This window comes from Phalacrocorax carbo, chromosome 2 (assembly GCF_963921805.1).
Source record: "Phalacrocorax carbo chromosome 2, bPhaCar2.1, whole genome shotgun sequence".
Taxonomy (NCBI): Eukaryota; Metazoa; Chordata; class Aves; order Suliformes; family Phalacrocoracidae; genus Phalacrocorax; species Phalacrocorax carbo.
Window position 1 is genome coordinate 155,657,798 of NC_087514.1, and position 12,337 is coordinate 155,670,134.

Sequence of the window (12,337 nt, forward strand, 5' to 3'; positions counted from 1 at the left end):
ATTATTTAGCATAATTTTTTCTTGATATTCTTCGTTTTTTCATTCACTGCCTAGGTTTCCAGATATGTGTTTTTAAGTTAGGTAATAACTAAGGAGGATAGAGCACAGAAGCAGTAGGTCCCCTGTAACTTAAAGCAGTCTCTTATCTGTTGCACACCTTGGCTTTTTGTAATGAACGTGCAATGCTTTGTAGCCAAGCTTTTTAGAGGAATGCTGTTGTCATCTTTCCTCTCTGTAAAAGCCCCTCTGCTCCTGACACTTTAATTGCACGGTTGCCTAAATGAGGCACTGCAGAGTGTTAATGTACGAGCCTGAGCGACAACACACTCCTCTTTTCACAGAGCTTTTGCCCTTGATTGTGGATTTAGCAGAGCACGTACCTTAAAAATAACTGGAGATTCAAGGGGAATCGCTACACTTAGCCTCTTGCATAAGGTTTGTGGATACAGGGATCCTGCGGCAGTAACTCATATTCTTTCCCTGGGAATAATAAGCTTTGCAATTAGTGAACTAGTTAATAAGTGTTTGGTTAGGGAGGACAGCAGCGGCAGTTCTCTGCTTCTGGAAGCAGAGTGTTCAGTGTCCACATGGTCTAAAGCGACAAAAAAAAAAAAAAAAGAAAAAAAAGAAAAGGCTTGAAATCCTGCGTGCAGCCTCCCTTCTTGCAAGCTGCCCCTCCGGCTTCTCCCAGAGGAGGCGGCAGGATGCTTTTATTCCCTCCGGGGCCGTTCTCCCTCGCTCCCTCCCGGGAGCCGGGCACCGCCGGCAGCCCCGGGGGAGCGGAGTTTGGGGGCGAGGGCTGGCGGAGCTGATGTCAGAGCAGGGCGGCGGGAGCGATTGGGCTGCGGGAGACTTTGCAGCAGCAAATCCGCCCCCCCCCACCCGGCCCCCCCACCCCCCCTCCCCACCCCCGCACCGTCGGCTTCAAAGCGGCCGGTGCCCGGCAACTCGGAGAGGTGCAAAAAGTGGGCGCGGGGCCGGCCGAGCCGCCCCCTCCCACCGCCCCGGCCGGGCCCCCCGCGCTCCCCGCCCCGGCCGGGCCCCCCCCCGCTCCCCGCCCCGGCCGGGCCCCCCGCGCTCCCCGCCCCGGCCGGGCCCGGCACGTCGGGGCGGAGGCGCGACCCCTCGCCGCGGCGCTGGGCAGCGCCGAGCAGCCGGCCCTACCCACCGCGCTATAAAAGCCGCCTCCAGAAAGAGGAGAAACTCCGCGGGAGGAAAACATCTCGGCGCGGTGCTCTCTCGCTGAAGTAGAGGCATGACGTCCGTCCTGGGCAGCAGCAGGGCGTCGGGAGGGCCGAGCGGGCAGCTGAAATGCAAGTCCAAGAGGAGGAGGAGGAGGAGATCAAAGAGGAAAGGTAAGAGGAATGTATTCTTTTTTCTTTTTTTTTTTTTTTCTTTTCCCCCTCTCTCTCTCCGCCTGCCTCCCGCACGCACGCCCCGGCAGACGCCTCGGCTGCGCCTGTTTTTATTGTCTGCGCCCGGCGGCACCGGCCCTGCCGCTGCCCCGACGGCCGGAGCGGGGCGGGCGGCGCCTCCCCCGCCGCGCCGATCGCCGCCAGCGGGGCCGGGGGCCCGCCGCTCTCCCCCGCGGAGGGGCAGCGTTCGCTCTCCTCCCCTCTTCGCTTTGGGCCGAGGTTGGACCCCGCGGCGGTGCCGGCGGGCGGGGGCTCGGCGGGCCCCGTCCGAGGGAGCGCGGTGCGGCGGGGCTGTCCCGGGGGCTCCAGCGGCCCCGGCACGGCTCCCCCCCGCTCCAGCGCCGCCCGCCGGGCCGGGCCGTGCCGTGCCGGGCCGTGCCGGGGGGTCAGGCCGTGCCGGCGGCGGGGACGCCCCGGGCCGGCCCGGGCCGAGCCTCGGGCAGCGCGGCGCCCGGCCGGTGGGGAGCGCCCCCCGAACTACCCCTTTGCTGTCTTTTTTTGGTTTTGTTTTTTTTTTAGAGAAGGTGCACCGAGTTGTGCCGTTTCGGTGCCGTTGCCCTTCCCTAAGCAAGCCTTCGTTAGGAAGGCGCTGATTGTCCAAAGCATGAAAAGTGGAGCTACAGGATGCCGTTGCGAGCAGGGGATGTGCCCTAGATGAAAGCTCTTCGCAAGGCTGTCCTGTTTTCTCCTGTAGAGCGGATGACACACTACTGCCTGATTTTTGATGTTTTGCCTGAAAAAGCCGAAGTTAACAGACTGTGAACACTTTAAAGTAAAACGAACCGCTGCGAGAAGCAGAGTGCCGGAGATGCCCGGCTGCAGTGCACTTGCTTGCAGAGACGCTAACTCCAGGCGTTTACCTAAGCAGTAAATATCCTCTAACCTGTAACTGTCATCATGATGTGGGACTAACGCAAGTTTTAGTCAGCTAGCTCGTCAACCCAAGCTGATGCTTTGGATACTCTCTTCCTCTAATTCTAGAAATCCTAATTTGGAAGGCGCCATTAGCTAAGTGTCTTTTAATTATTGATTACGTTAAGGCCAATAAGCATGGTGTTTGATAACTTTTTAGAAAGGTGCCAAAGCAGGTTTCGCGTAGGAAGTAGCAAAAACTGGTCAAGTGCTAAATGCTAGGCTGTATCGTTTGATCGTCACTATTTTTAACTTCCATGTCTGAACTCTCTATATTCAGACTCATAGTAACAAAGAGTGGTCTGCGCACGAGTGAAAACAACAGATGCGCAGATATATCAGGACTTTCAGTAGGTGCGTAACCTTGGCATGTTACTCCGGATCCTTAGCATGCTGTAGCACCTGGTGACAAAGGCTGCCTTTTTACGCTCCATTACAGAATAAATTTTAAAATACTAAGCAAAGGGAGAGTTCTCCTCTTCAGCCTCCTTAAATCTGCTTGTACTTAAGTTGTGCTCTGCAGACTCCTTTATGCTGTATTTGTTGAAGCAAAACTACTTTTCTAGGGAATCACAAACTTAGCCTATCCTTACCTACCCTGTCCTTGGCCGAGAGAAAAGAATAATCCATTAATCTGTGCAATGGCGAAAAGGTGCTGTGTTGTAAAGGTAAATGACAAGTGTTAATTTTGTTTCTGAGCAGCAGACAAAGCAAGAGTTGTTCAGTAGGACTTCTCTGATGCATCCTTTGTTGCTCCGTGTTTTGCCAAAAGAAGGTGGAAGTTGAATATCTTAAAAAACGACAAAAACTTGCTGAACAATAACTTGGTAGATGAAAGCTATTTGCAGAATAGGCAGCTGGAGGTTGATGGCATTCTAGAAGGTGCTTGACTGACCAATATCAGTAAGAATGTGCACTTGAAGGGTTCATTTTTTTATTCCTCAAATGTGCTATTGAAGCCACTTTCCAGATAATGTAGTTGGTTAGTATACTAATTATAGGGAGCAATGCTTTTATTTGTATGACTCTGATTTTCTTTTCTATGTAATCACAGTACCTATTCATAAAAACACACATTCCTGTAAATTCCTGCTGGCAAAAAATGCCTGTAACTTAAGGCACGCCCAGTATAAAACCTGTTGGATTTTACTGTTACACTAGTTTATTTACTGTTCATATATTTCTTTGTCTTTTTTTATGGTATCTAATGCAAAGGTGTTGTTTAACAAACTGACTATCCTGGAGACTAGTCAAGAAAATGTTTATTAGGCTCATAAATTGCTATGTCTTTATGAGAATTAATACGGGCTCCACTGTTTTGCCGGCTTGATCTATTTAATAGGTTGTGAGAAATCTTTTTAGAGAGTTACACCAAAGACACTTGTCTTTTACGCTTCTCCAGCACATACTTTGGTGTTCATAGCAAAAATACTTTTAGTAGATGCTTTAAAGAGTGTAACGATGCACTTATGTTTACACATACACACACGGAGATACCTATGGACACGTGTAGACAAAGAAATTCACTCCAGTCTTGAATTTACATTCAGTATTAATCAGAATAAGGAAGTGAAATTACCTGTCACATCCCCACTCCTTAAGGAGATAGGCTCAACATGTTATTTATACAACTTAATAGATTTTATTACACGTTACATATGAACTGTGCTTAAAACCAGGTTGAGATATCGCCTGATAGAATATCTAGGAATGTGGAAGTAGAAGCAAATTCTCTGTTTAATAGCATTGCTTTTCCCCTCCTGATTTACTTTCCATGTTATCAGTCGTATTTTTGTCCTGGTTAGTGTGAATTATAAATTCGTGTGCCTGGGTATAGCACTTCGCTCCATTTCTTTTATACCTGGATGCTCTGTTTTAGGAGTTTCCTGGGGGCAGAAAGCAAGTTCAAGCAAGGAAAGCAAACAACATACTCTGAATAGCTAATTTTCCCTGTGTATTTGAGCTAAAAAAACAACTAAAAACACGTGCTGCAAGAGACAGAGCGAATTTCCATATATGCAAATGAAGCACTGAGAAGTGTAGGACACTGAGTGTGATTCCAGTGTACAATAACATTGTCCAATAATTAATTTGCATGCATCTTATTTTTATGCTTATGAAATCCAGCAAGCCTTTCAGTATAAAGATCCTACCTTGAAGACTTAAATGTCCATGCACTGAATATCCCATTGCAAGCATATATTTGCATAGTGATTTCATTCAGTTTTAGGCTACATGCAGAAAGTGTGTTAAAAAGCTAAAATGTGGATATTCATAGCCATTTTTTAAATCCGTGTAGGTAGGAATATTTTCATTGTTGTTTAGAAAATAAGTATGTTAATTCCCAGTGGGAAGTAAATATCTAAATTTCTCAAAGACCTAATGAAAAATAAATAGGGATGCTTGCCAGATTATCTGCATACTAATTTCGTGTAAAAGCAGTAATAGGTATTTTAGATTTCTCTCTCTCGGTTTGTTTGTTTTTTTTTTTTTTATCTGTGTGTATAAAATGACCAGAGGTCAGAAAATTATGCCTAACAGTTTAGAGAAATCCATTTAAAATTTTTAGCGCTTTATAGCAAGTTACTGTATTTGTGGGTTCTTGTTGCGTTTTCTCCAGGGCTCTGGAATATGGCAGAGTACTGGCAGAATTCACCACAGCGGCCTCAGCACGGTTTGTGCAGATTTCATAGCCTGTGGTATAGATTTTAAAAAGAAGGCTTGTTTTCTGAGATAAATGATTACAAGTAGACCAAACAAAAGCAGAGTTGCCGTTTACTGATAATACTGAAAACGCCACACTTCAGCAGCCTCCGGCAACTTCTTAGAAATCAGCATATAGAAAGTAAGTGTGAAATGGGTGATTGGAGATATGCGCCTTCTGAGTTATCTTCCAGTATAAGACAACAAATAAGCCACCTTATTTGTAATACCGTTTTATAGAGCTAGCGATTAAAGTTAATTACTGGAAACAGGAGGGAATCGAGTATCCCTGATGTGGTAGAAAGCCATGGCCGAGGTCGCTGCTGATACAATGGGACGCGAAATAAAAGTTGACAGAATAAACTAAATAAGGGCAGCAAGTGGGTGAGAGAGGCAAAATGAATGTGAAATGAAATTCCATGAAAAATTAATGAAATAGAAAGATTGTGCTGAGGACGGAGGGAGGAAACCAGCTTGGTTCTTCATCATCCTGCAATGCCAAAGTAATAAATGAGCGTGTTTCATCTTGGCGAGGTTCAGGGACACCACTCCTTCCCCACAACAGGATTGCATCGTGCTTCAGGATGTGTTCCGCTTATCTCGTCCCCTGACAGCTCGAGAGGAAGGGACTGGATTTGGTGATAAAATTAAATTGATTAAACCTTTATCCATCATCTAATTTGGTACCTTTCTTTTTTCTTTTCTTTTTTACTATTACCTCCAATTTCTAGTGATCCATGTAATGACAGCAATTTGAGATAGCATCAAGGACATTAGCTACGATGACTGAACTTAAATTTAGAATAAAAATATGGGATTCATGAGTCCATATCTAAATAGCAGACAATTAGGTTTTAGCACAGTGGTATCTTCCTAGCAACAGCACATAAGTGTGAGGACAAGAAAATGGTGCATTTTACTTTGAGAGAGAACGAAATATTTCACCTTTACCTCAAGGTATTAATTATGTAAGTAGAAAAAGCACTAATATAAATACTGACCATCTTACATGGGCAATGACATATATAGCCATTTTTACCTTTTGAACACAGAAATTAAGTCAGATGTTTTGCTTTCTTCAGGGGCAATGCAGAGACGTATAAAGCTAGTGGCAAAGTATCGTACTGTTGGAAACTGCTTCATATTGCTTAAAAATTTTTTAGCTTCTCCTTGGTGATTTGGGTAGGGAAATTCTCCCATGAGGTGAGAGCTTTGCTTACAAATTCCAGTTTAAGTGATATTAATGGAGGTTTTAAAACACTTAATGACAGCCCTTTCTGAAGTGATACCCTACAAATGGAAAACACTGCACTAAAAATTAAAGGTCAGATGAAATTGCCTTGTGAAATATCAAAGCTACTAAAGGTCTGTGCAAACTGTTTTCTTAGGTTCCCTTAATGCCCTTTAGGTTAGCAAGTTGCATTAAAAAAGTGAACATTAGAATATCAGTCTGATCTCTGTTAATTGTACTACTTTTGAATTACTGCGGTCCAATACTGCGTAGGTTTTGTGAGTAGTAATGAACCTGAATTGATCCCTGTGTTTACAGCTATCTCTACAACCTTACAGGCAGTTTACTGTTTTTTCCCCTGTAAACTATTAGTTACCCAGACAAAAAAAAGCTGATATGCATCAGTAGATAGATCATTCTCAAGGCATCTGTGATGAACTTGATGTTTTCTGCATAAACCAGCTCAATTTGCCTGCAAATTATGTAAGTTCCAATAGTAAAATTAAGTGCTTACCTTCCTGCTCTAGCTGACCTTTGTTCCCTGCAGTATGAATTTGAAACAAAGCAGCCAACCCAGAGGAGTTTTAACAGCATATTGTGATATATAATATATTAAAAAGACCACTTTGTTAACTGGCGAAAGCAGGTTGTCAACCCATACTAATAGGCAACCCTCCCCGAGTCGTAAAATAACCAAATTTAATGCTTTAACAGAATGCATTAAATGGATGGTGTTATCATTGTCATTCAGGCAGTCTACAATTTCTTCCTTCTTAACAATAGATTTGAAGTATGAAGATGCATTTTTGGGCCCCGAGTTAACAGTACCCTCTCCGGACCAAGGACTGGACATCACTGTGGATGGTTTAATGAAAATCTCCGCCAAGTAAAGCGTGAAAACAAGGGAAGCACAGAGCAGGGCAGGGTGCGTGAAGAGCAGGATGGCTAATATTGAAGATATTACGGTGTCATTAATGAATGAAAGGTGTATTTTCGCTGAGTATATTCTCTTTCGTTCTGGCTGCTCTAGCTCCCAAATAAGTGGTAGAAATAGTGAGGATTCAGAGACGTATGGCAAAAGGGATTAAGGATATGTAAAATTTCAATAAAGGAAAATTGGTAAGATTTATATTGTTCACTTTGGAGATAAACATAAGAATACAGTAAAGTCAGATTAAAGAAGGAAAGATTATAATGAAGGTAAACAGGCTAGTCTAATTTATTCCTGATTTTTTTTTTTACAAAGACAGAGGCCTTTAAGGAAACAGAATTTCAGCATGTTTAATAGGAGTGGGAGGACTTTTTCTGTTGAGACAGTATGTAGCTGACCTGGGGAATCTATTTGTTCAGGGTATGGAAAAACAAAACTTAACATATGTGCAGGGAGTTGAGGTACCTGATTAGCTCAGCTGAGACTAATGCTAAAAAGTTCACTGCTTACTTCAGTGAATGTAGGGTTTGGCGTTAGGTAGGATACATTAAGATGGATTTGTTTTTTTTTTTAATATGAGATATGAATCCTCTTTTTCAGGAAATTATCTGACGCCTGACTGACTTGGATTACGAGGAAAGGTGATTTGTAGGCTGTTTAATCGCTGCTGTTCACTGTGAGGCTCTTTGCACTCTCTGTTTTCACAGCTGAAGCTGTAGTGCAGCGGTTCAGGAGGTGCCCTCCTGCTCGGCTTCGCGGCGGAGGCAATGCGCATCCATCCGCCCGTGTGCCTCCCAAAAACGGGAACACGGCTGTGAGGAAGGCAGGCGCGTTTCCGTGGAATATTCCTGACGGCTTTTTAAGTCGCCTTCCTCTCTGTTCCTACTCAACGCCCTGCATGATGTATGTAAAAATAGACCGAAATTGAGACTGATTCCCAGTCTCTTACTTTGGTGCTGTAGTGAGGTTAGGATAACACTAAAAATTAGTACACCCCCCGTTTCTTATTCCCTTGGAAAAAAAAACCAAAAGGGTGGGATAAAAGGGGGAGAAAATGAACTTTACAAGCACATGATGATTTATTAAGCAGAAAAAAACACTGTTAATGGAGTGTTTGCTAGTGTGTTGTCTTCAGACGAATATTGTGTAGTAGGAGATTACCCGTGCATACCACAGTCAGTCTTTGTGAAAGTGTTCCTGCCGGGCTAGGGCTCGGTCCCAGCGCTGTACCAGCTGATATGGAGTTGTGCCACTTGTGAGTGCTGTTTCTGAAACCTGCAGTACATGCTGGTGGCATTTTACATGCGGTTGGGGACTGAGGAATGAGCAATAAGTAGATCTCAGCAAAACGCTTCACACTGAAGTTGATATTTTTTCCCCCATTTTTACATCATCTTTGTTCCTTATAAGATAAATGGTGCTCAAAATTATTAGCAGAGCCACCATTCTCCAACTGCTCATGAAACATCAGCATGAAGAGTCAAAGCTGCTGGGAAGTGTGGGAAGAAGGAAGTAGAATTTAACAGATATTTTATCTCCATCTCTGTAGAAAGAGATCTACACACAACTAATTTTATGCAATTGCCCACTCCTTACCGCTTCTCAGAGACTGTGAAATGGCTATTTATTCCTTAAATAGTGGGGTTTAACAAATGTAAAATGATGGCTATCAAGCCAACTGTAATAGAGTATTACCTTTGTATAAGGCCTGATGCTGCTGCCTCTACTCACAGTAAAATTGAAATTGAAACTTCTCAGCAAGAGTCAGGGTGGCAGAACTGTGCTGCTTTATACGTGTGTGTCAGTGCCTTCATACATATGTACGTATATATATTTTTGAATGAAATACAAACTTCTGCTTCAGCTGTCTAGCAGTATTAAATGAATGACTATAATAAACTCCAAGTTATATTAGACAAAGCGTTTTAAAGCCTGTAGCATCCAAAAATATTGGCAAGGGATTAACTTTTATAATTTGTTGAAGTATTTTGTTTAGAGATGTAAAAATAAAATACGTTTGTATCATTTGTGTGTTTATATACATCCATCCATACGTGCTGTATGAATTTGTAGTTTGTTTTTTTTTTTAATATATAAACATTCTCATAGGATTCTTGTATGATTTTCCTCTGTGTAATACTGATAGTCTTACAGACAAATCACAAAGGCACAACTGCACAAGGATAAGAATTTTTTAGAATGAGAAATAAATAAGTGAAAGAAACTTCTTATAAGCCAAATTTTTTAGGATATTTCAGTGTTCTGTTTTGTAGGTATGTTTTTTGAGTAGCTAAGTAGTTCAGAATGATGAAGACAGATGCTTATGCAGGAGCTTGTAATTCTCATGTCAGGAACCCCTGAACCTTTACCAAAAAGGTGAATTTGGTCTTAAGTTTCTTTGTGCGCTGATCTTTCTCCAGTTGAATCTTATGGAAGAACTGACATAACTGGGAGCAGAAGCCAACCCTGAGGTCGTGCTCTGTTTTACATCCATGCCAGCAGCCCTGCCGCAAACCGCCAGGGAAAATGCCTATGGACTCTTGGACAATAGTTAACTGAAACTAACTTTCGTTAGCTGATTTCCAGGTTGTGATTTCCCTCCTTCATGCTAATCATGAATTGCTATTTATGCGTCCTTATGAATGGTGATTTTGGGAGGCAAGGGGCAGAGCCGCTGTGGTCTGAATTGCCTCCATTGTTGAGCAGTGCAGACAGTAATTAGATTGGAGCTCAGCTCTTGCTGCTCGTGGTTTTAGGAGTTTAAAAGAAACAGTACAAAAAGGGGATGTTCTCTAATATCACTGACAGCAGGTCTCTTCCAGCTACAACTGCTGCAAAGATTATTGATTGATCTGTGTTTATCATTTATTTGTGCTAAAGCATCTGATTTGTATCTGTAAAATCTGTTGTTTCTAAAATCAAGATACTTGACTCGTTTTCAATTCATATTTATAATGGCCAGTTTTTACAGCTAGATGACAGGTTTGTTTTACCCAGTGCTGAGCCCACAAGGAGCACTTTTTGTGCCTTCAGTTGAGATATATGAGCATAAGTTATTTGATGATTTTTTTTAAAGAAAAAAGTTTCACTGTGCAAATCCTTTAGGTTTCATACGCAGCAAGAAGAGGGAATATACACTATTCAAGCATAAATGTAAAGCATTTCAGTTTTGCCAGAACAAGTCAAAAGCAAGTCTTTCTGGGTTAAATTGTACCCTGCCAATAATACTTTTAAAATGAAAGTTTAGCTCTGCATTCATTTTGTTAAAAATCTTTCCATGTTACGGCACAAGGTGTAAACTGTAAGGTTAAAACAAGCAGTAAGATACTAACAGTACCAGTTACCAGATTATGGTTATTAGGCGTAAAAAGAAAGGGTATTTTTAAAAATGTACACTGGTTTTCATTAGTCAGAAATCAAACAACCCTTTGCAGTTTAGAAATGTGGTTTGTAATAGAAGTAGTTTAACAGAACCCTGCTTTATAGATGGGTTAGCCCAGGCACATTTTAAAGCAGGTGATACATTCTGCTTAAATGGGGTAAGAAACCATAGACAAAGGAGTTTTGGCAGATTTTCCTGAAGGCTACCAGTGAATTCCTTATTAAATTTATACTTTTATGATGTAAGGCACATTGGACTATTTTTCCCTGCCAGTGACTTAAGATCATCCTTCTCTTCAGATAATTTCAACTCATCCTAGCCAGCAAGGACTGTTATTGCCCAGAGTTAATAAAAATGCATCACCATAATCAAACTAGGTACGTGCTCAAAGTATTTATGAAAAGTTGTTGTTAACTCTCACAGACAGAGGCCACATCCCCCCAGTTTACAAAGAGGGAAACTGAGTCAGAGCAATTAATTAATCAGTTGCAGAATTAATTAGCAAAAGGTAGGAATTCAGGAGTCTTCACTCCAGTTTCAAGTATCAAATAAACCTGTTTCTAGATTGTACCTAGCTCTTCTGTAGCTGCGTTTGCATCACATCACTTGGGGTTATCATTGCGAAATACTCGTGTGACACGGCAGGTCCCTGGGAGCGCTGCTCATTTCGAGGCGGACAGCGTGCCACGCTGCGCGCCGCAGTCAGTGCTCGCAGGCAGGAGCAGGTGTAATCCCTGCCTGCAAGGCAGCCTGCTACATTTGTTTGCAAAGCAGTTCTGCCTATCTGTTCGGTGGGGTTTGAAAGAAGAGGGCTTTTTATTTATTTGTCTATTTTGTATGTAAACAAATGCATGGGGATCAGATTCTTCCTTGGTGTTAAATCACATTTGCTCTTCAGTTCCTGGAGGGCTTTTGATTTCTCTCAGAATGGCTTGCTACACATGCTGAGGGCAAGGCTTCTGTGTATCCAAGTTTACATTTAAAAGGCAAGTCTTTCTTCAATATTAGCAGCACAGCGCTGACAAATCTGTAAATAACTCTATTTTTGTCACATGCATTACTTCCTTCAGATGCTGTGAGAATTTGCTTATGGAATTGATGGAAACTGTTACAGTTTTTTGGGTTGTTTTTTTTTTTGTTAAATGAGATTGCTCCTTTTAGATGAATCGCTCAATTTCGGTAAGATTAAATATTATCTACATTTAATAACTTTTATTTCCATTAAAAGTCCTAGTAACAGTGTCTACATTTGTGCCTTGCCTGTGCGTCATCAGTTTTGTGTATGCACATGCTTCTTGGAAGACCAGGAGACTATTCTACTTTAGCTAAAACCACTGTAAATTGACTGTACTCTTTAACCATAAGATAATTCTTTGACTGAAATGTGGTAGACAATTCTAAGATGAAGAACCAAACCCTGGTTTCTGAGTTTAGGAGAATACTTCTAAAAAAAAATCTATTCCGTATACATTATTGCTTTAATTTTACCTCAAAAACTCCAAGCCCTCATCAAGAGTGTCCAAAATTAAATGAAAGCGAGAAGCAACAAATTACACACTATTTTGGATCTTGTAGAGTGCTGTTTTAATGGCAGTATGAATTAAACACTACAGAAGCTTTCTCAATCTATTCTTTTAATGATTAAAAAGGCTCCGCAAAGGCTCCAAAAAGGCACTTTTAAAGCAAAACATAGTGTATGTGACCCTGAATATCCATGTGTTTATCACATATTTGCACTTTTTTAATTTCTGTCTTTACCAAAA

At 42.2% G+C, this 12,337-nt stretch overlaps 1 protein-coding gene across 2 annotated transcripts in view; it reads left to right on the forward strand.

Moving 5' to 3' along the window:
* Nucleotides 1-1,092: 1,092 nt before the first annotated feature.
* ADARB2 (adenosine deaminase RNA specific B2 (inactive)) overlaps nt 1,093-12,337 on the forward strand; it is a 322,814-nt gene continuing 311,569 nt past the window's right edge. For both annotated transcript variants that reach the window (XM_064444990.1, XM_064444991.1), the window contains exon 1: nt 1,093-1,355. In XM_064444990.1, coding sequence (XP_064301060.1) covers nt 1,256-1,355 — 100 coding nt within the window. In that variant the 5' untranslated portion in view covers nt 1,093-1,255. The remainder of the gene's footprint in view (nt 1,356-12,337) is intronic.